General features: G+C 43.4%; 1 protein-coding gene across 2 annotated transcripts in view; it reads right to left on the bottom strand.

The window, feature by feature from the left end:
* Positions 1-26745, bottom strand: part of NBEAL1 (neurobeachin like 1) — a 127924-nt gene that overhangs the window by 31588 nt on the left and 69591 nt on the right. For both annotated transcript variants that reach the window (XM_019553749.1, XM_019553750.1), the window contains 13 exons: positions 26149-26305; positions 24904-25062; positions 24276-24435; positions 19726-19814; positions 16513-17094; positions 15430-15605; positions 14898-15051; positions 14111-14239; positions 13090-13395; positions 12830-12979; positions 10521-10678; positions 3530-3654; positions 1216-1342 (listed from right to left, as the gene is read on the bottom strand). In XM_019553749.1, the coding sequence (XP_019409294.1) occupies positions 1216-1342; positions 3530-3654; positions 10521-10678; positions 12830-12979; positions 13090-13395; positions 14111-14239; positions 14898-15051; positions 15430-15605; positions 16513-17094; positions 19726-19814; positions 24276-24435; positions 24904-25062; positions 26149-26305 (2472 nt within the window). The remainder of the gene's footprint in view (positions 1-1215; positions 1343-3529; positions 3655-10520; positions 10679-12829; positions 12980-13089; positions 13396-14110; positions 14240-14897; positions 15052-15429; positions 15606-16512; positions 17095-19725; positions 19815-24275; positions 24436-24903; positions 25063-26148; positions 26306-26745) is intronic.

Below are 26745 nucleotides of genomic sequence, written 5' to 3'. Positions count from 1 at the left end.
TTCCTCCCCACCCTCCTATCTCATCATTTGACTACAATTACATTTATTCCTCCCCTCAACATCCACATCTGTGCCTCACCTACTGACCACCTCAATTTATATTTTCACTGACTGGCTTTACTTCCCTGCATATGCATTGGCCTCTGGCTGCTTTACCACTCCATCCAGGAAGAGTGCAGGCCATCTGCAGACACTTCCTCAGCATGATGAAGGGTGTTTGTGCTTGCTAAGAAGAATTTTTCCAACTATTGAGTTGGTCTAATAAATGAGATCAGATTTACCCAAAGAACCTTATCTGCTTGTGTCCTTAGACCAACATACAGACAGGTGTAGGCTACAACCTACACCCATTATTTCATTTACACAACCATCTTACCTCAGATTGAAACACTAGACTTCAAGCCTCAGTTCTTTCTTGGCAGAATTTTACAGATCTTTCCTTCCCAGTCATTTTATTTATCTAATAAGATCTGATGGGATGGATCTGATATTATCAACAGTAGAAAGCACAATGCCATATTGTTCACAAAGTGCCAAAAGCTTAGAAGAAAGCCAAATCAGATTCTCAGTCTGTAGAAGAGCTTTATCTGGTATATGTCCTTAGTACTACTTTCCAAGATACTGCAAATTAACCACAGGAATATTTTAAATAGAGGTTAATGAGCCTTCTGTGATGAAAGGTTTCATTTTTTACATAGATACATGTGCTGGCTTTAGTAACTTTAAAGTTAAAATACATATAAGACAGCATATATTTGTTATTCAATGTGTAAAAAAATATATACAATCTTCACAGAGGTTTCCATTTTCACTTCTGAGAAATTGTAGGAACAAAGAACTGTTCAAAAGATTCTGCATATGCAATTATTGGACACATTATCTACTCAGTTCCATTCCTTTTTGGCCATTTTGGTGATATGAAGGAAACCACAGTTTGACTGCATCCCCTGAATGGTGGATCTTTCAGGCAGGGAAATTTTCATGGACGTGCGGACAGCATAAGTGACACCAACACCTTAACCTGCATGCCACTGGAAGTGTGAGGATTTCAGACTGTTACATTCAAGCTATACTTACCTTGTTGGTACAACCTTGGGGAATTATTGCCAACTAGCATGTTAGATAAGCCCTGCTATCCCTAGGGCCAACTCTGAACAGCGCTGGTCAGAGCTGGGTAGAGATGGATTTCAAGGTTCTCCAAGCAGCTGTACATACTTGTTTACACTGGCTGCTGTGTCGTCTTCTGGCAATTCAAGGACATCATCCTCCATGTCACTGACTTTCACCTGCTTTACCACCTCCAGAAGCAGAGACTCGCTAGCTGGCTGTGTCTGATGTACTCCTTTTGGATTAAGAGACAAATTTTCAACTCAAACAAAAAAAAAGATTTTTTTAAATTTCATAATGCTTCTTGATAGCTGAATGGTAGCAACTGACTATGCTTATTGCTGCTACACATTACCCTTACTGGAGAAGCAGCAGCTTGGAATTAAAAAAAATATACCGTAGGGAGGCAAGTAGAATAGTTTAAAAACATCTCCAAGTTTATAGTAAGGCATTATAACTGTAGCTAAGCCAAGGAGGACAAGAATACAAGTTACTTGTGAGCTTATAGTCTATTCAGCAGCATCAATGAATACTTTGTAATGTTTTGCATAAACATGTTCTGGCACGGCCATGGGTTCAAACTTAAGCGTGTTGTAGTTTTGAGTCCTGGAATGACTAAATACCTAAAAATCAAAACCAAATTTGGTCACTGCAGGTCAGTAAGCTCTATCCATCCATTATTACATGACACAGACTCTCTGGCATTTCATAAGAAGTAAAAACAAAGCAATCAAATCTTCAAACAGTTTCTGTCTCTTGCTCACAGCATTGAAATACCGTTACCTAAACCATTTCTGTTTTTACATGAGTCCTTCTCTTCAATTTCTACTGTAAAGCACCACATAACAATGACAGAGAAAAAGAGCTAACATAGTATAGCTTCAATTAAAAGGATTTTCAAGATACAAGTGCTCTAACTAAACTAGGCCAAGGTTAATATAAAATGTGTATAATATGAGTGTAGAGACTGCAGTCACAGACATTTTGTGTGTTTTTGTTGCAGATATTTCTTGCAATAATACTTCTTTTAATAACAGTTATCTTTAGAATAGCACCTCCCCTAAGCATAAAATACTCTCATTATTCTGCTCTGGATGTGAATGGGATTTCTATCCTTTATATTTAATAAAATTTCCCAAGCATCTACTGTAACCTGAGCTGGGCAAGGCCTCCTCTTTCGAAGAAAAATTTCGAAGAAGTGTCCTTGGAAGGTTAAGAATGTAAGAACTGCCATTTATCAGGTCAGAACATAGGTCCATCTGGCCCAGTCTCCTATGTCAAACAGCAGCAGAGTGCGGATGCTGAAAAGGAGAGTGAACAGGGTTTTTCCTACTGTTCTCCTTTTTCACTTGCAACCTCCAGCATTTAAGGTCTATGAAGTTCTGATTCAGAGGCTGTATCCCTAACTCCCATGCTCAAAAGCTACTAATGGACTTTTCCTCCAAGAACTTGTCCAATTCCTTTTTGAAAATAGTTAAACTGTCAGCTTCCACATCTTGCAGCAATGAGTTCCACAATTTAGTTGCACAATGTGTGAGAAAGAACTTCCTGTTAGTTTTAAAAACTTACTGTCTACTGGTTTCTTTTTATGACCCCTTGTTCTAGTTCCTGTACTGTGAGGCTATATTCAAATATTAGTTTAATCAGACAATTTTTTAAAAATACCCTCCTGGTACTACATTATTGATCAGATGTTCTTTTAGTAAAATCTACTTATATTTTTGGAGCTTTTCTATATATGAAAAATGCAACATCATCTGCTTACCTAATTATAATTATGATCAGACACTTGATTACATTTATAATTCTTTATTATGTCAGATAGTCTGGGTTCAAATTTAAAGAGATAACATCAGATAACTAAGCAAGATCACTTATGCTTGAGAGGAAAGGGTTTTTTTTGTAAGCTGAACTTGAAGGACACTTCGTGCCTAAAACCTTCTCCAACATTTCTCCCAACAGTTGATTCATTAAGAGGCATCACAAAAAAAATCTTTGCCTTCCATGCATTTCCAGGACCATCATAGTTATAACATCATTCTAACTCTATTACATATTTGCTTATTCCTTTTTTGGGGTGGGGAAGGAGGAACTGCTCTAGGCCTTCTGGAAACAACACATGTATGAATAAAGCTTTCCTTATTAGTAAATCTCCTGTTTGGGATTTAAGCAACAGTGTCCCAGTGAAACAGATTTTTCATGAAAACTTTATTCAAGTCTATCATCTCTCTCTCATTTATCTTTTTGAGTGTATTTCATTATAAGGAAACATGGTGTGGTTTAAAGAAAAAAATATATGCATTTTAAACAGCTACCAAACACCATGCCTTAAATTTGTGAAAATGTTGATAAAGAATCATAAAAATAAGTAGTCAACCATTCAAATTCTCAGAGAAAGAATGCAGCAGTAAGCGCATCTCACCCAGATTGTCCCTTAGGGCACTGGCCTCTTGATGGGAGTTGAAGCTGTAATTCTGCACTAGTTTTAGCCTCATACGTGAGTAATTTTCCACATTTGAAAGTTTCCAATGCACAGGACTCTCCTTCCTAGAAGTGACAAAGATAGAAAATCCAATATTAAGAAAATTAAATGGATCTAGCCAGCTTTGTATTCAAAAGCATGATTTATGTATGCATTTACTGTATCTACCTAAACCTAAGGCAACTTCAAATCTGAAGATGACCCCCCTCCCCCCAGTTAGATTCTATACAGGGAAAATAAAAACGTGATACAATTTTCCATGTATAGAATCTAATTATTGGAGGGTTGTCTTGAATTTGTCACCAATCATGGTGGGGGGCAAGTAGCCTGACTCCTGTGTCTTGAAACCCTGCCACTTACCTTCTCCCCATACCTGTCTCTTGTGTCCCCCGATACTTGTCCACCCTGCCTACATCCATACCCTCACTGCCACTTGCCCTGGCCTGAGCCCTGCTGCCTGTCCCCCACTTGATCCCTAACCGACACTACAGCCTGATCCACTACTCCCATTGCTGCCCAATCTCCAGCCTGATCCCCCACATGCACTGCTGCTGCATCCCTTGACCTGCACTACCGCTGCAACAGAAGCACACGGCTGGGGATGGGGCAGCAGTATGTCAGGTAATGGAACAGTAGCCTGCACTGATCATCAGGAGGGAGAATGGGAAGCAGTGTAGGTCAGGGGATGGGACAGCAGTGTGAACTACAGCCACATCCCACAATGAACTGCTTGCCCACCCTCTGACCTGTGCTGCTGCCCAATCCCCCTTGCAAACTGCTGCCGTATCTCCTGATCCATGCTGCTGCCTGATCAGCAACATGGGTCAGGGGATAGGGCAACATCGTATGGTGATGCCCAATCCCCTGCCTGATCCCCAACCTCCTCTACTACCCAATCCTGGATGTTAGCCTTGGCCCCTGACTGAGGCTCACAAAACTGCTGCCGATTCCATGGTTGCTGACTCCAAGCAGCAGCAATGCTTGCTGCCCTGGGAAGGAGCTAGAGTACTGGTACTCAAATCCAAGTTGAGGCTTGTTTTCCCCCCCATGTTCCCTGAGGGGGGGGGGGGGGGGAATCTCATTTTGGATTTGAGTAATTACAGTACATGAGCAACTTCAGAAGTAGCATGTAAAAAAGGTGGATTTTGTTTTACGTTGCAGTCCCAAAGGGTACTTTTACATCTGCTCTGGGAGTGAGGGTATAGCTCATTTGATGAGCTTCAGTTCAAACACCCCTGCTGCCATTTTTAAAACATGGGGACACTGATACACAAGATGCAGGAAGCTGCTAGAGTGCAGTAATTGTCATTCTCCAGCAGACTCAGTCCAGGAACAAGGGATAGGTGGAGGGTTGGTGGAGGTTCACTGATTTTCTTTGGTGCTGTGGGATTACCCCAATCTGGGGCTGAGTTCCGTAAGGGCACTGAGTGTTGGGGTCATAGGACAGCCCCAGGAGGGGCCATAGTGGGGAAGGTTCCCCGTGGGATAAGAGCCAGGAGTGAGGCACCGCAGGAGTGGGCTTTGCAGGGTGGCGGTCGAGATCTGCAAGGAAGGCCGCAAGATAACAACTAGACAGCCCCAATGAAGGTGGCATGAGGCCGGGGTGTAGGGGTGGCGGAGCCCCGTGAGCAACCGTCGGGACTGACCTGGGCAATCGAGGAACCCACCAACTAACCTGCCCATTGAGGAACACCAAGACGTGGCAGGTGAGTACGGAGTTAGTGACGCGGGAGGAAAGAGCTACCTCAATGACAAACCAGCTCGGAAGGGGCGGAACATCCACCAAGAGTCCTGAGATGCCACTAAGCAGTGAGCGGAAGCCTGGCGGTCGCAGAGTGGTGCATTGGCCAGGAACCCTTTGCAGGATGCAGGCTCAGTATGTAACCCGCTGAGATAGACCCCACAGACCTACTGGCCCAAAACTTGCAGGCACTAACGCAGATCATGGGGTCGCAGCAGTGGCTGCTAGCACAACACAGCACGCCAGCCCTGGGTATACCCAAGATGACCGCGGACGATGACCCCAAAGCATATATTGAAGCCTTCGAACAACATGCCGTCATTACAGGCCTTGACAAAAGGCTCTGGGCCAGCCAGCTTGGGGCGTTGGTTGTAGGTAAGGCCCAGGCAGCTTATCGGGCCCTGACCCGAGAAGAGGCCCAGGACTATGGGGGAGTGAAGGCGGCTATCTTGTACTGCCTTGAGATCAGTCCAAAGCACTACCAGCGGCTCTTTCGGGCCAAGAAGGGGATAGAGGAGAGGCGGCCACGAGTTCTGCTTCAACAGCTCTGGGACCTCTTCTGTAAATGGGTCAACCTGCCAACATGTATAATGGCAACTCTCGTGGATAAGTTAGTCTTAGAACAGTTCATAAACGACCTGGAGGAAAGAACCCAGCATTGGGTCCAGCAGCATGCCCCTGAGACCTGTGAGATGGCTTTGAAGGTAGCTGAAGCCTTTGCGGCCTCGGAATGGCACTATCTACGGGAGAAGGGGCCCCCATCACTGGCTCCAGTAACAAGGGAAATGGAGCGACATAGGCCGGGGTATCGGCCACAAGGGGGGGGCATGTTATGTTACCATTGTGGGAGGATAGGATGTTTTGCCTGGGAGTGTCCAGGGTGTACCGCAGAGAGGGGATGGACCCCGAGAACCCCAAGAGGAATAGCTGAATTCCCTAAAGAATGGAGTCCTGGGGAGCCAATGGACTGTAGTTTTGGGACCGGGGGTGACAGCCCAGTATGGGAGCACCCTGTAGTGAAGGCCTGGGTAGAGGACCGTCCGGTCTGGGCAGTGTTAGATTCCAGGTGTGTGCAATCATTGATTAGAGCTGATCCCTGGTCTGGGGCCCCCACGGGTCAGACAGACCCGGTGAGAGTGTCATGTCTTCACAGAGATACTCAAGCTCTCCATCGAGTAAAGGCTCGCCTTAGGGTCATGGAACATCAGGGTGAGTTGGTAGTGGGCCTTGCACCCTGACTAGCATGTGATATGCTGCTGGGGCGAGACTGGGCCCCCTTGTATGAGGTGATGGAGAGGGTGCGGGATGTTGAAGTCGTGTACAAGACATGGAATCGCAGGGAAGGGTGGCTTGGTGACACTGAAGGAGGAGAGGAAACCGCCAAGGAGGGCGTGGATCCCGAGGTCAACTGGAGGGACATTGCGAGCGGACAACAGTTCTGGCAGGCTCAGGGGGATGACCCTGAATTACAAGAGTTGTGGACCCAGGCTGTGACCACAGCCCAGCTGCCGGCACCTGCCTCCAACTCAGGGAGTCGCTTCAAGGTAAGACATCACCTGTTGCATCGGGTGACTCTGAGGAGGGAGGAAAAGGACAGCAGGGTACAACTGGTGGTGCCCAAACGTTTTCAACAGGCAGTGTGGCAATTAGCCCATGCCACTCCCATGGGAGGCCACATGGGGAGGGAACGCACAACAGATAAAATACCCCCCCCTCAAGCTACAATGAGGCCGATGCCTATTATCGACTTACCCTTCTCCCGTATTGCCATGGATGTCCTTGGGCCCCTGCTGCGCAGTAGTAACAGACACCAGTACATTCTGGTGTTCATAGACTACGCGACCAGGTACCCCAACGCAGTGCCTCTCAGGTCGGTAACAGCTCCCCCAGATCGCCGAAGAATTGGTAAAATGGATAGCCCGTACGGGGATTCCCAAGATCCTGACAGACCAAGGGCAGAACTTTATGTCCGGGGTCCTGTGGGGGGTATGTCAGACCCTACGAATTAAACAGCTGAGGACATCTGCCTATCACCCTCAAACCAATGGGCTGGTGGAGCGGCTAAACGGGACTCTGAAGCGAGTGTTGCGGCGATGCCTACAAGGTGACCCTTGACATTGGTACCTGATGCTCCCGCTAGTCTTGTTTGTGTTCCGGGATGCCCCGTCGGAGTCCTTGGGGTATTCCCCCTTTGAGCTGGTGCTGGGTCATCAGCCGCAGGGTTTGCTACAGATTCTCCAGAAGGAGTGGGAGCAGGGCCCTATGGCTGTCCCCAAACCCTCCAAGTACCAGCAAGCCTTTCAACGTAGAGTCCAGAGCACCCGAAAATTAGCAGCTGGCAACCTGAGACAGGCACAACAAAGACAGAAGGAAAGGTAGGACTTACGTGAGAAGGAGAGGGAGTTTCAACCAGGACAGAAGGCATTAGTCCTATTGCCCTCCTCACTGAGCAAGCTGTTAATGCAATGGCAAGGACCCTTTGAGATCATTAGACAAGTTGGCCCGGTCAATTACAAGGTGCATCGCCTGGGTCACTTAAAGCCAAAACAAATTTATCATGTCAACCTGCTGCAAGAGTGGTGACAACCGGAAGGTTGGTCAGCATTCAAAGAGGAGACGGCAGAGGGTCCCAAACCGCAGGGTTCTGTGCAAGGCACGGGAGAAACTAAGCCCTTTAGGGCAGTCCAAGTAAGCGGAGAACTAAGTGTCCCAGAGAAAAGATATAGGCGCTGTCCTCGAGGAATTTAAGGGAGTCTTTTCAGAGGATCCCAGGTGGGTAAAGGACACCTATCATGCTATTCAGACACCTCCAGGTGCGACAGTGCAAGACAGGTGGCTACCCATACTGCACCACTTGACAGAGGAGGTGCATAAGGAGGTAAATAAAATGCAAGCCCTTGGCATGATCACGACATCATGAAGCCCGTGGCGGAGTTCCCTGGTGCCCATATGGAAACCAGACAGGTTGTTAAGGCTCTGCATCGATTACCGGAAATTGACTGACGTGGCCACATTTGATGCCTTCCCTATGCCACAAGTGATGGAATTAGTGGAATGGATTGGTACTGCCCAATATATATCCACTTTAGATCTAGCCAAGGGGTATTGGCAAATACCCATATGGCCCTGTGACTGCCCCAACACAGCCTTTGGAACCCCATGGGGCCTGTACGAATTTGTTAAGATGCCATTTGGCTTGCACGGGGCGGCAGACACTTTCCAAAGATTAATGGAATGCATCCTGGCACCCCACAACGAATACACGGCTGCGTATGTTGATGATATTGTCATATTCACCCAGTCGTGGGATCAACATCTACATGCCCTTAGGGCAGTCCTGACTGAACTACGGAAGGCTGGCCTGACCGCAACACCCCAAAAGTGTGAGATTGAGCGTAAGCACACGAAGTACTTGGGATTCTTAGTGGGCCAGGGTACCATCCGACCATTGGAAGACAAAGTCCAGGTTATCTGATCTTTTCAAGCCCCGCAAACGATAAAACAGCTATGATCCTTCTTGGGACTGGTAAATTACTACAGCAGATTTGTTCCTCAGTTCTTGGACCTAGCAGCACCTCTCTCTGAGGCTCTGAAGGGTCCACATGGGAAGGGGGTCCAGTGGACTAGGGCAATGTTGCAGTTTTCAGGCCTTGACAAAGGCTCTATGTGATGATGTGCTTATACACACCCCTGACTTTGAAACCCTTCTCGTTACAGACGGATGCCTCAGCAGTGGCGATTGGGGCCATGTTAACCCAACAAGATGCCAAGGTGGACAGACCCGTGGCGTACGCCAGTTGGAAGTTGCTCCCAGCCGAGACCAGGTATGCCACCATCGAGCGGGAGTGCTTGGCGATTCGATTGGTGGTGGAACACTTCCGCTATTACTTACTCCAGAGGGAGTTCACATTGGTCACGGACCATGAACCCCTGAAATGGCTCAGTACAGCCAAAACGGATAATGCACGCATAATGCGGTGGGCTTTGGCACTACAACCCTTTAAGTTCCTTAAGTTGCATAAGAACGCAGGGCAGCGGTCGAGATCTGCAAGGAAGGCCGCAAGATAACAACTAGACAGCCCAACAAAGGTGGCGTTAGGCCGGTGTGTAGGGGTGGCGGAGCCCCGTGAGCAACCGTCGGGACTGACCCAGGCCATTGAGGGACCCACCAACTAACCTGCCCATTGAGGAACACCAAGACGTGGCAGGCGAGTACGGAGTTGGTGATGTGTGAGGAAAGAGCTACCTCAACGACAAACCGGCTCGGAAGGGGCAGAACATCCACCAAGAGTCCTGAGATAAGCGGCAAGTGGAAGCCCAGCAGTCGCATTGAGTCTGCTCCAAAATGCTGGAATTCCAGTGCGTCAGAGCAACCTCTGCACTCATGTATAGGTGCCCACAGATCCCAAAGCACTTTACAAACTACATGCATCCTCCACTGTAATTCAGCAGCTGATAAGCATCAAAGTAAGGAATATCTTATGCAACTACAACTTCCAGGAAAATTCAAGAAGACAGAGGGAAATAAACTATGTTGTAACTAATCCTATATACAAAGGCTCATTCTGATTACAGATTACATCTCACTTTTTCTGAAGCATATTAAGCAACTGTTGGTCTGCTGTATATCCTATTTATCCGTCATGAATTTTAAATATCCTCTGTTCAGTTAATTTTCATGTTATTTGTCAGTGGGTGCATCTACGCATCCACTTCAATATGGAGTAGACCAATTGGTAAACTAATTAAGTTTGCTGTAAACTAGTACTGTCTGGGACAGTACTACTTTCCAGCAGAGTAATGTACTGCATTGAAACGCACATGTAGACAGTGACTGCCCTGGCTCATATTGTTGTTGTCCTGGGCACATGTGTAGATGCTGTGCTCAGAAGTTTACTTTGGTTCAAAGCGCTCCAGAGTTTATTGCTTTGCATTAATTGCACATGTAATGAGCAATACACCCAGTGATATTCATCTACCAAGAAATCAGATGCATAGTAAACATTAGTACTGGTATTTTGATAATTCAGGGAATACTTCAATAGAACAATCAATGGGACTACCAAAAATGGCTACTGAAATAGTTTAAATACCTTTTGCAATTCCAGCTGTATGAAATATTAAATAAATGGATTGGGCAATTTTCTCTTAGACACAAGATGGCATTTAAGTAAAAGATTACACTCCTACCTTTCAGCCCATGGGCCCCTTTCACAAGTGAGGTAAAGTTGTACTGCCCTCCACTGTCTCAGTATAGCTGTCCGCTGACTATTAAGTTGTTTTAGTGTGCTGTTGTAACGCAGATTCTCCTGGCGAGCCCTTCGGTTAAATGGCTCCACAAAATACTCCTGAAAGAAAACCAGAAATAAGTCTTACTCAGATTCCTACAAGAATCCTGGAATTTGCAGAAGTCATTTGCTCAAAGCAAAGGATAAATTTCTACCAGTGAAGAGGAAACACTGTCAAGTAACTCGACAAATTCTGCAAAATTAAAACACGCACGTTAAACATCAGAGATTTTACAATGAAAGGCAGATACTGGCTATATGAAATGTGTAAAATATAAACAAGTTTGCATGTTCAGGATGCAAAATGGACTGCACTTGAGTTCCAGTTATGGCTTCAGAAGCATTAGAATTTTTCAATACCATTCTGGCTTTTTATAATGTCTTTCAGACTATCAGCTTTAGTGGCCTGGCAAAGAAAAGACCTCATATATGGATCCTTTGTATGATGCAAGGAAAGATAAATAAATTTAACCGCTGTACTGGTTCAATGTAATTAACAGTTACCTAGAAATCATAGACTCTAACCCCATGAGATTTCTGGCCCAATCCTCCAAACTGTCTAGGTCTACCCTCTGGTATATCTACTACATGCCCCTCGCCCCCAACATGGTGTCATCTGCAAGCTTGCTGAGGGTGCAATTCATCCCATCTTCTAGACTGTTAATTAAGATATGAACAAAACCAGCCCCAGGACCAACCCCTGGGGCACTCCACTTGATACCGCCTGCCAACTAGACATCAAGCCATTGATTACTACCCATTAAGCCCAACAATCTAGCCAGATCTGTATCTGCCTTACAGTCCATTAATCCAATCTTTACTTCCTATGCTTGCTTGCAAGAATGCTGTAGGAGACTGCGTCAAAAGCCTTGCTGAAGTCAAGGTATATTACGTCCACTGCTTTCCCCACATCCACTGAGCCAATTATCTTGTCATAGAAGGCAATCAGGTTGGTTAGGCATGACTTGCCCCTGGTGAATTCATGCCAACTGTTCCTAATCACCTTCAAGTGCTTAGAAATGGATTCTTTGAGGACCTGTTCCACGATTTTTCCAGGGACTGAGGCTCGGCTCACTATATCCTCCTTTTTCCCTTTTTTAAAAGATGGGCACTATGTTTGCCCTTTCCCAATCACCCGGGACCTCCCCCAATCACCATGAGTTTTCAAAGATAATGGCCAGCAGCTCTGCAATCACAGCAGCTAATTCCCTCAGCCTCCTCAGATGCACTGCATCAAGCCCCATGGACTTGTAAATGTCCCTAATCTGTTCTTTCACCACTTTCTCTCCCAACTGTACTGCCCAGTGCAGTACTCTGGGAGCTGACCTGTGAATACCAAGGTAAAAAAAGGCATCGAGTACTTCAGCCTTTTCAGCTTTCTGTCACTAGGTTGCCTCCTTCATTCAGTAAGGGACCGACATTTTCCCTGACCTTGTTCTTGTTGCTAACATACTTGTAGAAACCTTTCTTGTTATCCTTCACATCCCTTGCTAGCTTCAACCCCAATTGTGCTTGGCCATTCTGACTTCATCCCTGCATGACTGAGTAATATTCTTGTACTCCTCCAACCCGTCACTCCTTTTAAGCTCCCTTTTTCTGTTTAAGCTCACCAAAGAGTTCTCTGCTAAGCCAAGCTGGTTGCATGCCACATTTGCTATTTTTCCTGCAAGCAATTTGCTATTCTTCCACATTTGCTATTCTTTCTGCAAGTAGTGCCTTTACTACTAAATTTCAATCTTAACTGAACACAGAAAAAACAGTTTTGACTGAATTCACTGCACAAAAAAGGGAAGCAAAATGTAATGTGGGAGCAGTTCATGTTAGGTACAATTTTGGCCCTTTTTCATTTTATTAAAATAACTTTTAAAAAATTCATTAGCTTAAGACAATGTAGTAGGGACAAAAAACTTTCAGTAATTCAGAATGGGCTAAAATGATGCAAGTAACACTAAGCATAATTCTGGATAATGTATTATGAGAGGGGCATACATGTTCTACTATAATTCAATTTTACAGCTTGATTTGATATTAGAAATTTTCAAAGCAGTTCTTCCAAGATGCACATTTGTAGGATATGCCATCAGTATGTTTTTTTTCCTCACAATACTGGGGTCAGAGATCACCTTACAAATAAATTCCTTCATCTGCTGGCAGCTGATTCCACTTTTTCCTAAAACACTGCAAATAGATTTTAGAAACTTAAAACTTTACCTGAAATTTCAACTTGCTTTCTCCCCTCTCTCGGTCTCGCTTATGCATATTCACCATTAAACCCTCATAACAGTCCTTCCAATAAAGTGCCATATGCTCATGACCCTCTCTGAATGTATTGTCTTCATACTGTTTCATGTATGGAATAATCTGGTAAACAAAAATATTTTGGGGAAAAAAACAAACAAGATGGTTGAGTAGATTCCCTTTGCCCCAGTAAAGAGAAAATAGATGAATACCCCAAAAAAGCTATCACTTACATATTTATCAATATAAATTTGCCATTCACTAGAGCTGCAATACTCTTGGAAATCCTCAAAGAAAGAAGGGCTGCCATTGGCAGAAGGCAACGAAGGTAGGTGCAGGTTCATAAAAAGAAGTTGGTAAATTTTGGATACCAGTGTTCGAACGAGAGGAATTAGGAATGAGTATGTTTCTGTCTTCTCTTTAATTGATCTACTCAGAATGCCTTCCAGCTTGCCCAGCAGGTAGCATGCCTCAGTTTGGCTCTCAATTACTTTAGTTTGAAGGAGGGTGTTTAGTTTAGCTGCTGCCATAGCACAAACCTAGATGGAGAAAAAGAAAAGCAAATACAAATTTAACACACAAAAATCTATGAAGCTAGTGGCAAGCACTTAACTTTTTACCGGAGATGCATGCATACTGTAAGCTGCTTCTCAGGTATACAGAAACTCCCAATCAGTCAGATCAGATTTCACTACACTGTGCTAATATTTTTGAACTAAAGTGCTCAAAAGCCCCAGTCCAGATCATTGCCCCATTGTGGCAGCTACTGCACATATGTACCAAGGAAAAGTTTACAGTTTCATTTAATCAATTAAATAGGCAACTACTTTGAGGGGATGAGGACAAACAGAAGTAAATATGCATGTGGTAAAAGCTGTTGAAGTGTCCAAACTACAAGGTCAAGGATATCTGCAGGAAACCCACTGTGGTAAGCTTAATCCTTATATTAACTAACAGTTAAATACAGTAAAAGCTGCGTTAACCAGCATTCTACTACCCGGAATACGCTATTAACCGGAATTTCTGGCCAGACACCTGGGGGAGAGGGAACAGGACGCTCGCACATGGTGGCCCCCCCCCCCTGCCCCCCCCTCCAGGGGTTTTCTAAAGGTTGAAAACCCCTGCCTCAGATAACCGGAATTTTTAGATACCCAGCACCCCCCCTTACCCTACTCAGGCCAGTTAACACAGCTTTTACTATACATAGTTGGCATGCATCTTGCACAGTACCCTATGCATAAATAAGTAACAAACCTGTAAATTATCTTGTCCAATGAATCCAAGGAGCAACTGCACCTGCACTTGGGAGAGTTTGACTGATTCTGGGCCACTGGGGTACCAAATTGACAGGTCATCCATCAGAGTCACCAGCTCTTCCAAGAGCTATTTTAACAGGGAAAAAATTATATGGCATAAAATAAAAAGAGAAAAATTAGTTCTCAGATACTAATACAACTATGGGGTTGCACAGTAATTTTGAAGAGCTGAGAAATCTACAGATAAATCAGACTGTCCTCATACCTTAAACCAAGCGATTAAAATAAATATACTGTAGGACTGAAGTACAGCTACCAATTTAACAGAGTTCAGCATTTCAAAAGCAATACAATGCAATTTGATAAAACAACTGCTTCATAAATAAAAGAAGGAAATTATTTTTGCACATAAAGCTAAAAATCCTGTTTCTCTAAATTATCACCATAAACTTTCATTTCCAGAAAAAGTAGAGCAGTTATAAATATGACTGCTTTGATTATAAAGGTTCTATTCTAAAGGATAGGTACTATAAGACTTAATCTTTAGTTCAGTCACTGATTTAGATTCCATTTCTTTCTCCTTTTTCACACTTACTTAACTTAAACACAACGGTAATTTATTATTATATTAGCACAAATGGGGTACAGTCAAATTCACTCCACTATCAACTGCTCAAGCTGTTTAATCTCTTGTCAATAGACAAAATATTACGATTAAAAGGGCTGACATCACCCAAACTGACAACATGTTAATAAATATCTGAGAACATATTAAATTTAATTACCTTCTCTGTCCACAAATTGGAATTGACTAGCCCTTCGGCCTGTAAAAAATCCTGTACAATGAGCAGGAGCCGAAAGCCATTTTCAGCATGCGTTAGGAGAGCTTTTGCATCTCTGTTATCAGTGACTGCCCATTCCAGCATCTTCTCTAGCAAGCTAAATGGAAAAGAAAATCCCAAAGCAACTATTACATTTTTTGAGAATAAGTGGCTTAAAAAATCCACATACATATTTAATTAATTGAGCCTAAACATATGTAGTGCTGTAACTGCCTTCTACTTTAACAGTCTTCTTGACCTCATTGGCTTATAGAGTCACGCAAGTCAGAGGCATACATTTAAGCTTTGTCAACTAAATTCCATTACTAAATGGGTACAGATGCATAGGTATGCTTTTGATCACATTTGCATGAGAACAACAGCAGATCAAAGACAACCTATCAAACTTCTGTCACCAGAATGTAACAATACCCATAACACCATCTCTTTCAATTTCTCTTCCAAAGGAAGAAATATGCCATTACATGGTACCCACTTAAGCTTTATTTCATCTGAAGGTCGCAGCAACTCATTGGATATCCCCAGTTTGGTCAATGCAGAAAACACCTGTCCCCTCTCAATCCAGGCAGCATCATCAGACTTTTCTAGACCTTTCCACATTACACAGAGCAAAGCATCTGTGAGCAATTGTATGAGGTCATCTTCAGATCCCTGGGAAACGGTGAAAAAAAGTTGTACTCTTTTTAGTGTAAAACGCCTCCAAAAAGTTGGTTATTCATCACAGTATACAATGATTACATATTTCATCCATCTTTGCCAGTGCCCATTTTAGACCAAACTGTTAAATTTTAGGGAGCTGTGGACTGAAATGAGGCAGCTAGGAAGAAAGGCAGGCTGCCGCTTGTAACCTGACCACCATCTCTGCTGCTGCTGCCTTACCTCTCCCCTCCTGTGCCGAAGGCTGCTCTCTCCTTCTTGCAGCCACTGCTGCCCCTTACCCCTCACCACCAACTCCCACCATGGACTAATTCAAAACAAAAGAAGTGATGGCCACAGTAAGGGGGCACAAGAGAGAGAGAAGGGAGGGCTGGGGCAGAAGGAGGTAGAAAAACTGCTTAGGGAGAGGAATACTACTGCGTGTCATTTCCCACAGCGCAGAATTGCTACTGACATCCTGGCTCTGCAGGCAAGATCTGGTCCACGGGTCATAGGTCCCCAAACTCTGGTCTAAAAGGTCTATTAAATAAAATGCTAACATAAAATATTGCTGCAATAGCGGCTTGTTATGATTTTTAATCAAATTGGTTTTCTCTACCCACAAATTTAACATTTCAGCCTTGGTACCACAGCTTTGGTACATGCACAATTTTTCATGGCCATAAGGAAATCTGGTTGACACAGATTTGAAGAAAGTTTCAATTTCAAATAACTAATTTAATATAGGTGCTTTAAAAACATGTTTTTACTGAGCAAAAAGAAGCATTGCCACCCACTGTGGAAGAGCCAGTTGGTTTGCCCTTTTCTCAGAGAAAAAAACAGTACAACTGGTGAGGTTTTTAAAAATATTAAAAATAAAAATGGAAGTCAAGCATGTTTGAAGAAGGGGGGAATTACTTACTCCTTGGTATTCAAATAAAGAAAGATCAAAGTTGAAGCCCATATCATTTAGAGTGCTTGGTTCTTTATCAGGTTGACCAGAGAATGGCTTAGAGTTCTCTACAGGTGATGGTGTGCTGGGTAAGCTGTCTGTCATTTGATTCCCACCATCAGCCAGCACATAGGAGTCAACAAGGGATAGATCTAAACTCAAGTGTGAAGCATTTCTGTGCCATAACTCTTCTTGGTCCTCCGTCCTAAAAGCCATCTCAGCCACAGAGGTATCCTCCAGCAGTGTCCCAGAAAAAGGAGCAGTAGCATCTACAGATCTGCCATTTTCCAAACTCCACTGATCACACGAACCATTAACTGAGGCAAAACCACCAGATTTCTCCCCCTCTGCTTTGTCAGCATAGTGTTTCCGAAGCTCTTCAGCAGAAAATTTTCTTTCATCTTCCTTTGTGGAATCAGCCCTGCTCTCTCTAACGCCGTGCTTGATATCAGAGTTCTCTTTTAGGAATAGTCTAACCAAAGTGTCCTGCCAGCCCAACTGCTGACTAATCTGTTGTGCTGCATCCAGCTGGTAATGCAAAAGATGTAACACCTGCATTGAACACAAGATTCCAAAGCATGTAAAAATTAACTCATACTACATGGTGGTAGCCATTCAAACCTTTAATAATAAACATTATGGTCTCATTCCATTTGATGCCAGGTGCATAAAAGTGGTCTTGTGACACAGTTAGTCAATGACCATTTAGAATATGAGATCCAGGGATAACTCTTCACAATGGAAAGCAAAACACAGTCACTGAGAAAGTTAAGTCTGTGTGGATCTATTCTGTGTGAATTAAAATAGTAAACCACATTATTTTCTTCTCCTATATATGACAAGTAACTTAGGCCATGTACAGGCATCATGCTTCTAGAAGAATTGCTGCTCTCCTGGTAGAAATTAGGAGCATATGAACTTTCATTCAGTTTCTCCCAGGGGAAACCCACCTTCCAGGAAATACGCCTTCCAGGACAAAGATTTTTCAGGTTGACACCTAGAAGATCTTCCTTGCAGAAAAACTCTCTTGCAAAATGAATGCCTGCAATCTCTCAGTTTGGTCTGGAAGGGGAAGGGAACAGCAGGGCAATGCTCCCTACCTCTTCTCCAGACCAGAAACTGCTTAGATTGAAGAATGGGCTGGGGGCTTTACCCTGCTGCGCCCCGCTTCTTCCCCAAACTGATGACTGGACTGAGCCATAAACACGTTCTACATTAAATGCTGCCTGAAATTTAACACATGGCAGGTAGCTGAGAAAGCTGATTTTTGATCTTCCCATAGGCTGGATGAGGGAAAGCCTTTTCTTTCATCTTCCTTTGTGGAATCAGCCCTGCTCTCTCTAATGCCATGCTTGACATCAGAGTTCTCTTTTAGGAACAGTCTAACCAATGTGTCCTGCCAGCCCAACCCTTTTGGCTTTCCCTGCCTGGATTTGAAACCCCGCTCCCTCTCCACCCCACAGCCCTTGCTGGGCTGCCCAGTACAGGGGAGCAGAGGCTTCCAGTGGGGGAGAACCCATTGGCTGATTCATCTGGGGTTTTAAATCCTGTGCAGAGCTGCACTAGTCAGGAGTGGGGGAGCAGAGGCTTTCCTGCACCAGACAGACCAGACAGAGATGCGTGGTACAGGGCTTAAAGTACCTGCAAGAGAAGGCTATGCTATTATGTGCTGGGACATAAAAACCGTGTGCCAGGAAACTCTGGCTGAGCTACCTAGCACAGGGAAGCAGAAGCTGCCAGTGTAGATGAGGGAAGCCTTCAACTTACCCCACCAGGGGTTTAAGCACTGCACAGAACAGCTCTGGCCAGGCAACCTGGCATGGGGAAGAAGAGGCTCCTGGCAGAAGCAGCAGAGACTCCCCCATGCTAGACTTCCCAGCCAGACCAGCTCCACATAGAGCTTAAAGTCCTTAGCAGGGGAAAGCCTCTATAGCCCTCGGCCAGGAGCTTCTGTTACCCCATGCCAGGGCTTTAACCTCTGTGCCAGGCAGCTCTGGCCATGCTGCCAGTGCAGGGAAACAGAGACTTGCAGCAGAAGAAGCCTTTGCCTTCCTCCATAGAGGACTTAAAACTCCATGCTGAGCAGCTCTGGATAGCTGATTTCAGACCTCAGTGCAGTCCCTGAAACCAGGTGACAACTGATTGCTGTCAGGCATCTGGCTCTCAGCTTGCCAGTTCATCATGATCCTGGGCTTCCCCCTACACTGGCAAGTATGGCATGATATGGATCTAATCGCCGATCTGAAAAAATGACACCTCCTCCCATGCATCTGAGGCATGGCAAGAGGTGAAATTGTTGGGATTGCGGATCAGATACTATCATGCCTTTAAATGAACGTCTGTCAGTAGCCATAATGACCCATTTATTCATTACTCCATAAAAAGAAAGTTTTCTTTGCTGAAATAGAATATAAAACTAGCTACATTATATCAGTAATGTTTCTATGTCATAGGCACTATCTTGCAACTATTCCCGGAAAATACACTCAGAATACATACCTACATAATTATATATACACATTCAGAATACCGCTTTTCAAAATCATTAAACTACAAAATCTGTGTGATTAACTCTTGAGGTAGTAACAGAGAGGACAAATAACACTGTATACGCACAAATCACACATATTTTCTGATTAACCAAGAACCAGCATTACTATCATGTCTTATTTTCAGTTCAACTTGACAAACTGTGATGAAATCTGCAACAAACAATATAGCATCTCACAGCCTGACCCTATGCCATGAAATATTTCAGTGTCCTTCTCCAGAAACAGTACAGTTTAGGATGAAACGAAATTCTGTTCCTCCCTTGTATTTCCATAAGCTCATAACCTTTTTAAACACAACTGAAAAAATAAGTTGAAAGAAAACACTCTCACAGGAAAAAAAACCCTTTTAAAAGGAGACCTGCTCAAAATCTTGTGAGGAGTCTACATTTTTCTGTAGAAAAATACATAACGTTTACACAGAAAACATTAACTTTGGCATTTACTGAATGCCAAAGAGTTTAAAAATCACTGAAAGTATAGTTTCAAACAGCACATCAAGCTCCATCACTTCATGTAATTAGTATAAAGACATAACATACATCATCATATACCATAACTAATATGTGAGACGTTGAAGCCCTGTGTGTCCATAAGTTAGTGTTACTTGATATTTTTAATTAACAGTACCTACCTTTCTGCAGATGGCCACTCTGACATTTACATCTGCTCTATGACCCAGGTGTACTACAGCTATTAGGTCTCTATAACTCACAACGGGATCTGCAGGGGGAAACCAAGAGAAAAAAGAAAGAAAAAAACAAGAGTACATTCAAAAACTTCAAGGCAAACCTTAAACACAGAGAAATAGCAAACAATTATTTTGGTAGCGTTGGAGTAATGTTGTACCTGTGATGGTCCAAGAAATATACAAGGAGGCAAGGATTTCTGTGAATGGTATCTCTTACTGAATCAGCTGCATGATTGGGATAGATTTAGACAAGCTTTTGAATACAAACGATGCAAGAGACCTTAAGAAGAATTAATCGCATTCAAAGTCTTTTCTAAGTCTACCCCAAACATGTGCAAGTGGTCCAATACCACCCACAGAAATAAATCTTTTTCAGTTCACCTTTAAAGACAGTACACCAACACATTAATTAAACTGAAACCACCAATATCAAGGCAAGACAGGTCCCTTGTAGAAAGTAGAAGGCAATTTAGTTATGGATGGTACAGAGAGGGCTGAAATATTTAATACACTTTTTTACTTCAGTCTTCACAAATCAAGTCAGCTACCAGATGATGAGTGCAGTTGGCAGTAAAGATAGGGAAGGAGACGAACCATCTTGAGTGGTAAAAGAACAGGTTACGGCAGTTCTCAACCTAGTTAGACACACAGTACTCCTAATTAGATTCAAGGCACTCTTCATTAGATGCAAAACACACCTGGGGAAATACCAGCTCTTGGTTTTCACTCAGTTTCCTCACCACAGAAAAATAACAGACCAATTCTTCCATTGGGAAGGACTCAGAAAGACCACAGCAGGGCACTAAGAATTCCCATTTAAAATTTCTGAGCTTATCTTATGAATTATGTTTGCACATCTAACAGTGCTAACATTGCATGCCACCCTTGAAAGGATGTCATGGTAGCCCAGACTACTGTGGCACTGTAGTTAAGGATTACTTAGAGAAGCTAGAAACTTTCAAAGTTGGCAAGGTCAGATGAGAGAGAGCCAATTCCTTCAGTACTCTAGGGTAACTAATTTCAGAAACATTAACTATTATTTTGAGAATTCCTGGAGGTCAGGATGACTGGAAAAGGGCAAACATAGTGCCCATCTTTAAGAAAGAAAAATAGTAGTTCTGGGGAATTATAGACCAGACTATACCTGGAAAGATGAAGGAGCAGGACATTAAGGAATCTATTTCTAAGCACCCAAAAGAGAACAAAGCGATTAGAGACAGCCAGCTTGGATTCACTAAGAGTAAATCATGCCTAAATTAATTTCCTTCTATGATCAAGTGACATGCCGTGGGGGATGCAGGAGAGCAGTGGATATGATACACCTGAACTTTAACAAGGCGCTTGACATTGTCTCTCACAACGTTCTCATTAAAGAGCTAAGGAAATACAGACTAGATGAAAGGACTATAAAGCAGATATGTAACTGGTTGGATCATCATGCTCAGTGCATAGTCATTAATGGCTTAATGTCTTGTTGGGAGGAGGTAATGAATGGATTTCCCAAGGGTCTGTCTTGGGCTCATATTGTTTAATATCTCCATTAATGGTCTGGGGACTTAGTGTAGCAAGTTTTCAAATTTCAACAAGTTGGGTGCAAACATTCTGGAGGGTAGGGCTAGGATTCAAAATGACCTGAATGATTTTAGACATTTCTGCAGGTTAATCAGATGAAATCCAGCAAGGACAAGTGCAAAGTCCTGCTGTTAGGATGAAACAGTTTCATCCATAAACAGAGACTTTGGAATGACTGCAGAAAAGGATCTGGAAAATATACTGGACAAAAAGATCAATTTGAGCCAACAGTGGGTTCTTGTTGGCAACCCCGCCCCCCAAACATAACGTATTAACAGCAGTGTCGCTTACTAATCAAGAGATGTGATCCTTCTGTTACATTCAGTGCAGGTGAGACCTCACCTGAAAGAAAGTCTCCAGTTTTGGAACCCACCCTTCAAGAAGGATATAGACAAATTGGGAAAAATCCAGCAGTGAGAGACAAAAATGATTACCTGGGAAACATTATTTGAGGAAAAGATGACAGAACTAGAATTACTTAGCCTGGAAAAGAAGACTGAGGGGGATCTGATAACAGATTTCAAATACTTAAAGGGCAGTTATAAAAAAGATGGTGACAGACTATTCTGTGTGGCTGTAGAGGACAGAACTAGAAGCAATGGTATCAAACTGGAGCAGAGGAAATTTAGGCTGGAGACTAGAAAGAATCTCTTGTTATGAGGGTGGCTAAGCATTGGAACAGGCTACCTGTAGAGGCTGTGGAATCCCCATCCTTAACAATTTTCAAGAGTAGGTTAAACAGACACTTGACTAGGTTTAGTCTGGGATGATCTTGTCTTGAGCAGGAGGCTGGACTAGATGACTCCTGAGTTCCTTCCAGCCCTACTTTTCTATGAATAGACATTCACCTGGAACCCATTAAAAACAGACTTTATCTGAGTGTTAATTACAACAAGCAGATATACAGAGTAGGAGAGGTTGCTTAGAGAATATCATTGTCAACTACATTTGCCATAAAAAAAAAAAGTTTTAGTCGTATTGTGATAATATCTCATACGCTGGACTGACAAAGTCTTGTGATATTAAGTGGAGCTGACAACAACAACTAGTTTAACACCAGCTGGTGACACATGAAGAAGTGATTCAAAAGATGACAGCAAATGATAAAAGGCTACTTTCACTGTGAATGTGTAGTTTGTGGTAGCTAATCACAAAATGTACTTGAGGTCTGATCACTTCAGAAGAGGTGATGTCATGGCTGTGAGTTTGGAGAAGCTGGAATTTATACCCAATTATTTTTGTGTATTTGAGTTTGTTGTGTCCAATTACTACACTTATTTAACATGACAAATGAAACAATCATAAATTAAACACTGCATTAAAAATATACTAATTAACTGAAGAGAGGAGCGGCTACCAGCTATATTACTGTGTGGTAAAGTGGGGCTCCCTGACTAGCCACAGTGCTAGCTTCCCCACCTGCCTCTGGGCATGCCACCTACCTGTCTCACTTGCCACGCCTTCATGGAACATAACTGAGGTGTTAATTAGGCAGTAGGCTGCCCTTTCTTGTCTGGTGCCAGGGGCACTATCTGCAGCTCCATTCCTCCCCTACACTGCAGCCCAAGCCTTGCAGATGGCATTTCAGGCAGTCAACTCAACCATCCCCTCCTCCCATTAGCTGTGGCCCCTGCCTTGGGAACTTTGGCTTCCCTTTAAACCCTGGCCCCATCTCAGGCTAGTCAGGACCCCGAGCTTCTTCACTCTATATGGGCACGCCTTGTGGTGAGCTCCTGGCCCTTTTGACCCTTCCGGTCCTGGCTCCAGCACTGACTACTCGAATCCCTTAGTTGTGTCTATGCCCGCTGCCTCCACTCAGGGATCGGGGTCCCCCATTCCTGGCACAGGTGCTTCATGAAGTGTGCCTGGCCCCACGGGGGTTACTCACCCCAGCAGGCTCAGGCGCCCCATGGAGCTTACCTGGCCTTCCCTGGATCAGATGGTTCAAATAACCCACCCAAAGGTGAGGGTTGGGGTTAAGGCGTCCCTACTCGCCTTTCACCAGGGTGGTAACTGGCCTGGCATTTCCTGGGGGCTCCTATGCCACAAAGCCCCACCAGGCCACCCACTGCCAGCAGGGTGCAGTTTTTGGTCATGCTCAGGACCTGGAGCCTCCAAACCATTTCCTTTAGCTCCTACCCTTACCTCCAGGATGTTGCATGCAGCCTTGCAATGCTTCTGCCTAGTCTGCCAACAGCAAATTGCTCTGTTTATATAGGCAGCCAGAGATCTAAAATGGCTACCACAATCAAACACCTGCTGGCTGCTTGGCTAAGCCCTTAAAGTGGAAGGCACCAACAGTGCCCACCACATACTGTACAAAGAAGTAAAGAAAGCTTAAGTTCTTGTAGGTGGCCTCATGTCTGAACTGGATCAATTCTCTGATCCTTTTATTAATTTTCTATCTTTTTCCTCCCCACGAGTTTCAGAAACCATAACCCAAAAGTGATGCCATACAGTAACACATGCGATACTAAATAATTTAACTATGAGATAAGTTCCACGTACAGAATTAAAGCTCTACATAAGCCCTAACAAGCTCTGGTGGTACCTTTAATTCAAAAGCACAAAGCAAGCCTATAACTTACAGTTATAAAGAATCCCCCGCCCCAGATTGGCCAAATTTTTGTTCTTGTATTTCTTCAACTATACTTCTTCAACACGGCAAATTATTTTGACAATACTTGCTAACTAATTCAATCTTGAAATACATTTTGTTAATCATGAAAATAAGGGTTTAATTTATGAAGGGGCAAATGGTTAAATTGTTGAGATGAAGCACTTAACAGTATTTAAGTATAAGTATATTCATTATGATGTAGGTAAATCAGCTGTTGTTGATGAAATCCAATATAAAGAGAAGTTATATTATCCAGCTTTGACTAATATATACTAGTAGGTACCCACATATCTCCAATTACCTGCATACAGAACTTGGTTGAGAAGATTTTTAATAAAAGAAATGGTAACCGGCGAATCATTCAGAAGCAGACCCAGTCCAGAATATCCCACTTCCCTGAGTCTCAAACGCTGTTTACTCCGTTCATAAACTTTAGTACATTTCAGCATCTGCTCTACAATCTACAAAGAAATGTGCACAAAAATAACAAAGAAAGTTATATGGGACTTTCATACACAAATACCGAACCACCTTTTTTTTTTTTAAACTAATTGTGTCAGCCATAATTTGTTTGTGCGTTGTGCACGTGCGCTTTAAAAAGTCACCTCCAAAAACAAATGCCAATATAAATGCAGATGAGTGAACCTCGTTATTGTATTTTGTCTTTTAACATCCCAATGAGTAAAATATTCTAATTTACTGGAATACAACAAATTCCACAGTGTTAAGTACAGCAAGTAAAACCTGTGACAACTTCTAGTCAGTATACCAAGAGCAAAGAAAAAAAAAGTAAAATAGTCCTACAAATGTTTTATATAACTGTATACATTTTTAAAAGTGGTTTACTGCAAACTGTAGTTCATATGGAAGAGTATGTATGCATATATTTGTAAAGCTACTATTAAGAAACATACAATTCAATGTATTACCTTGAATACAAACTCCCTTAGCTTATCAGTATATCTCTGATTCAACAACAAAGCATACAGGATGTCAGCATTTCCTGGTTCAAAAAGCAACAAAAAAAGCTGGTCTGGGTTTGGGCTGGTATGAAGTAGGCTGAAGAGAACATCCAGAATACCACAAAGCTACAAAATAAAAACAAAACAAAATCTACTTAAACCCTGACTGTATAGAACCTTCATTAATTATGCCACATTTGGGGGAAAAATATTCTTGGTTCCTATACAGCACCTTATTTCACATATTCTGAATAGTCCAAATATACTTCCCAAACTTCCTATATTCAGAACTAGAAATCATACTATATTTAAGACTAGGATCATCAATTAAAATACCACATTTCCCCGATTCCCAGACACATTTTTTCCCTGTGGAGAAAAAAACGTGGGGAAAACATAACCTTCTTTTAGTATCAAGTACAGAACCACTTCAGTCAGGAGCTGTAGGGAACTGCAGCATGTCCCCATCTGATCCAGATGCAGGAACCACAGAGCTGCTCCTGCACCACGCTGCAGGGACCAGCTATGCGGGAAGCCCCATTTGACAAGGAACAGCAGCATCAGTGCACAGATTCTTCCTTCCAGTGCCTGCTCCCAGGTGGCACAGGAGAAAGGAGAAGGAGAATATAGGCAGGAAACAAGCATTAAAGGCGGAACTTGTGTGCTGCTGCCACCATCTCTTGCTGTGTTGGGCTCCCTGCATAGCTACTCTCTACAGCATGGGAGAGGAGTGGGTCAGGAGTCACTCTGGGGCTCTTCCTGTGACTGAATCAGCTGGGGACAGCAGTGGGAGTAGATAGCAGGCAGGGGAACAAGGGGCAGAAGTCAAGGTGCGTGCCCCATTTGCTGCCTCTTCCCATTCCCTGCCCCATGCCCCTGCTGCTGCTTTCTCTGCCAGAGTGGTGGTGGGGGCACAAACTCAGGATGATTCTCCAATTAGATTATATACATGGAAAATAATAACAAATTTAGAATCTAATTATTGTGCATGGTCATCTTAAATTCCAAGTCATCTTGGTTGTGGGTAAATATGATATTACTAACAGTGCAGTACTCAATGCAGTTTCACAGTTCACTTGATTCTATGGCTGGCCTCAGTTATATCAATAAAGCATCATACTGAACTGTATTTTTCTTATCTTCTCTTTCTAATGAAGATATGATCAAGACTCCTAAACTGAAAGATAGAAGCAACCATAATTTTTCACTCACTAGTTCCTCTTCATTAGTGGCAGCTATGTATCCCATGATGCTCTGTATTTCCTCATGTGCCCCACCTTTGCTTAAGAAATACTTAATCAGTCCAAAGAGGGATGTACGTATTGTTCTGAGGTCATCTGGAGCCAAGTCACTGTCTTCATAGCCACTTCTAATGGAGACAAGAAAAACAGACAGTAAAGAAATGATGTTTCTTACATTATGCAATGTGAGACTTAGGCATAAAAAGTTGATTGCCAATACTTTGGACTACCTGTAGGGATGTGAAAGGTTAAACTTAATCCTTTAACCAATAAGCTCAGTGATAACTGATTAGTTTACCGGTTATTGTTTAGTGTGGGACAGGGCACAATATGGCAGGAAAGGGAGGGAAGGGAAGACATGCGGTGCCCCAGCAGGAACCAGAAGACGGCAGGGCAGGCAGGAGGAAGGAGAAGGGGAGAGGGAGGAGCCAGGGGGACTAGTATCTATAGCCCAAGAAGATAAAGAGGAAAACAACAGGCAGCCTAATGACTTTTCAGTTAAGCAACAGCTGGTCATTCACAGGTGCTTGTGGGCTGTATTGTCTGGTTGGGCTTGCCACTGACTCCC

The sequence above is a fragment of the Crocodylus porosus genome, unplaced genomic scaffold (assembly GCF_001723895.1).
Source record: "Crocodylus porosus isolate Cpor-Errol unplaced genomic scaffold, CroPor_comp1, whole genome shotgun sequence".
NCBI classification, from domain to species: domain Eukaryota; kingdom Metazoa; phylum Chordata; order Crocodylia; family Crocodylidae; genus Crocodylus; species Crocodylus porosus.
The sequence above is the reverse complement of the archived record's forward strand: the minus strand, read 5'-3'. Positions and strand labels throughout refer to the sequence as shown.